The sequence below is a fragment of the Myotis davidii genome, unplaced genomic scaffold, assembly GCF_000327345.1.
Source record: "Myotis davidii unplaced genomic scaffold, ASM32734v1 C64164893, whole genome shotgun sequence".
In the NCBI taxonomy this organism is placed as follows: domain Eukaryota; kingdom Metazoa; phylum Chordata; class Mammalia; order Chiroptera; family Vespertilionidae; genus Myotis; species Myotis davidii.
Window position 1 is genome coordinate 1 of NW_006380842.1, and position 1,701 is coordinate 1,701.

At 33.5% G+C, this 1,701-nt stretch overlaps 1 protein-coding gene across 1 annotated transcript; it reads right to left on the minus strand.

Annotated features, from left to right (window-relative positions):
- Positions 1-183: 183 nt before the first annotated feature.
- LOC102762890 (putative protein arginine N-methyltransferase 9) lies at positions 184-1,380 on the minus strand. Its single transcript, XM_006777778.2, has 2 exons — positions 904-1,380; positions 184-385 (listed from the first exon to the last, which is right to left on the minus strand). Exons 1-2 carry the CDS (start codon positions 1,137-1,139, stop codon positions 199-201), a joined length of 423 nt encoding a protein of 140 aa, XP_006777841.2. The 5' UTR covers positions 1,140-1,380; the 3' UTR covers positions 184-198.
- Positions 1,381-1,701: the final 321 nt, after the last annotated feature.

Below are 1,701 nucleotides of genomic sequence, written 5' to 3' on the forward strand. Positions count from 1 at the left end.
ATGGGAAAAATATCCTCAGGTGAGGATTAAGAAGAAGAACAGCAAAAGAATATGACCTTACTATGAAAACCATCTTATGCTAAACTATCCTATATCCATAACTTTATTGTATAAGGGTTTTAGCATTTTTGTTTGGACTAGAAACCAGAAACGCAAATATCTTACTTTTTAAAAAATAATGGATTATAAATACTAAAATTAGTTCACATTATAATACCTTTCGGGAATGTGTTTTGGAACTTCTATCTCAAGCGACTTCATATGTAAGAGTTTGATTCCTGCTTCCATCTTGTTCGCTGCCACTACATCACAGGCAAGTTCATACATCGTCTGGGATAACTCACAGGCATACACTGAGTGCGCTCCAGCTCTTTTAGCAAACATACTATAAGGGGAAAAGTGCTCCATCAAAAAAAATAATAATTCACTGTCTTTTTTCAAGTATTAGTGGAATTGTGATACTTAAACATGGGCTTTCTTTTTATTCTTTAACACAACCATTATTCATTCCACATTAAAAAATGAATTAATATTCTTGTCAAGAAATAAATCATACAATAAATAATGATGTCCAGCAGATTAAGAAAACACAACAGGCATGAAGAATACTAATAGACTTAAATAACTAGATTCAACCAGAGTATTAATATAAAAATACTACTGAAATTCATTATTCAAAATTCCAATACTAACCCCAAATTTTTCTGAGTAGTTAAGTCCAGTTCTTGATAAAGCAAAAGTTACAGTGAAAAATATAATAGTTGTATGAATAGTCATAATAAGATTATGAGAAATAAATTAAACTCTATTTTTAAATTCCACAGGTAAATATTCCATATTTGGTAAATCTTTAATTTACATTAGTATACATGCATATGTAATTAAAACACAAGTACAACAAACCTTAGTATTCCAGTTCCTGCTCCAATATCCAAAACGCTTTTGGATCCCAAACAAACTGCCTTTTGGATTGCTGCATTATAAATCGTATTCCTTTTGATGTCATTAAGCATGATAAAGTGCCAACGTTCCACCAACCAATTTGCAACACGATAAAAGTTCTCCTTCGCATCAATGAAATCAGGGTTTAGCTTCACTGCTTTATGAAAATATCCAGCTGCTTCATCTCTAAAGCCCATTCTAGAGTAAAATATGACAGACAAAAAAATTTAACTCTAGACTTTCAATTACAGTGCCTTCATCCATGTCACACATCTGGCCTGAGAATCCCTCACCAGCACATCAAATCCTACTCAACCCAAGTGTCATCTCCTCTGGGAAGTCTTCAGTGAGAATTGCAATCCTTCATCACTTCTTTCTTTTCTGAACCCCTATTATAGTTATGCATTCCAGGACCTTAACAAGTGCTTAACTATAAATTACTATTGTACCATGTATAGTAGAAGCGCTCAAAGTCATCCTTCATTTAACCAACCTAACAGAACACCAGTGCTTTCTAAAAGCCATTCTCTCTGTAAAAAGGTACTAATATCTATGGCTAGTAGGCTCCTCTCTGGGCTGCCTACATACCATTTCTCACAGCAACTGAGTTGAATGGTCATCAAGAGTCAGTTGAATTTGCTGCCAGACCAGTTTATACCGGTTGTACTTGTTACCATCATTACATATTTTACTTAAAGATTACAGAAATGAAATAAATATGACTGCAATAAAAAGAGCCACTGTTTCTAAGAACACTAA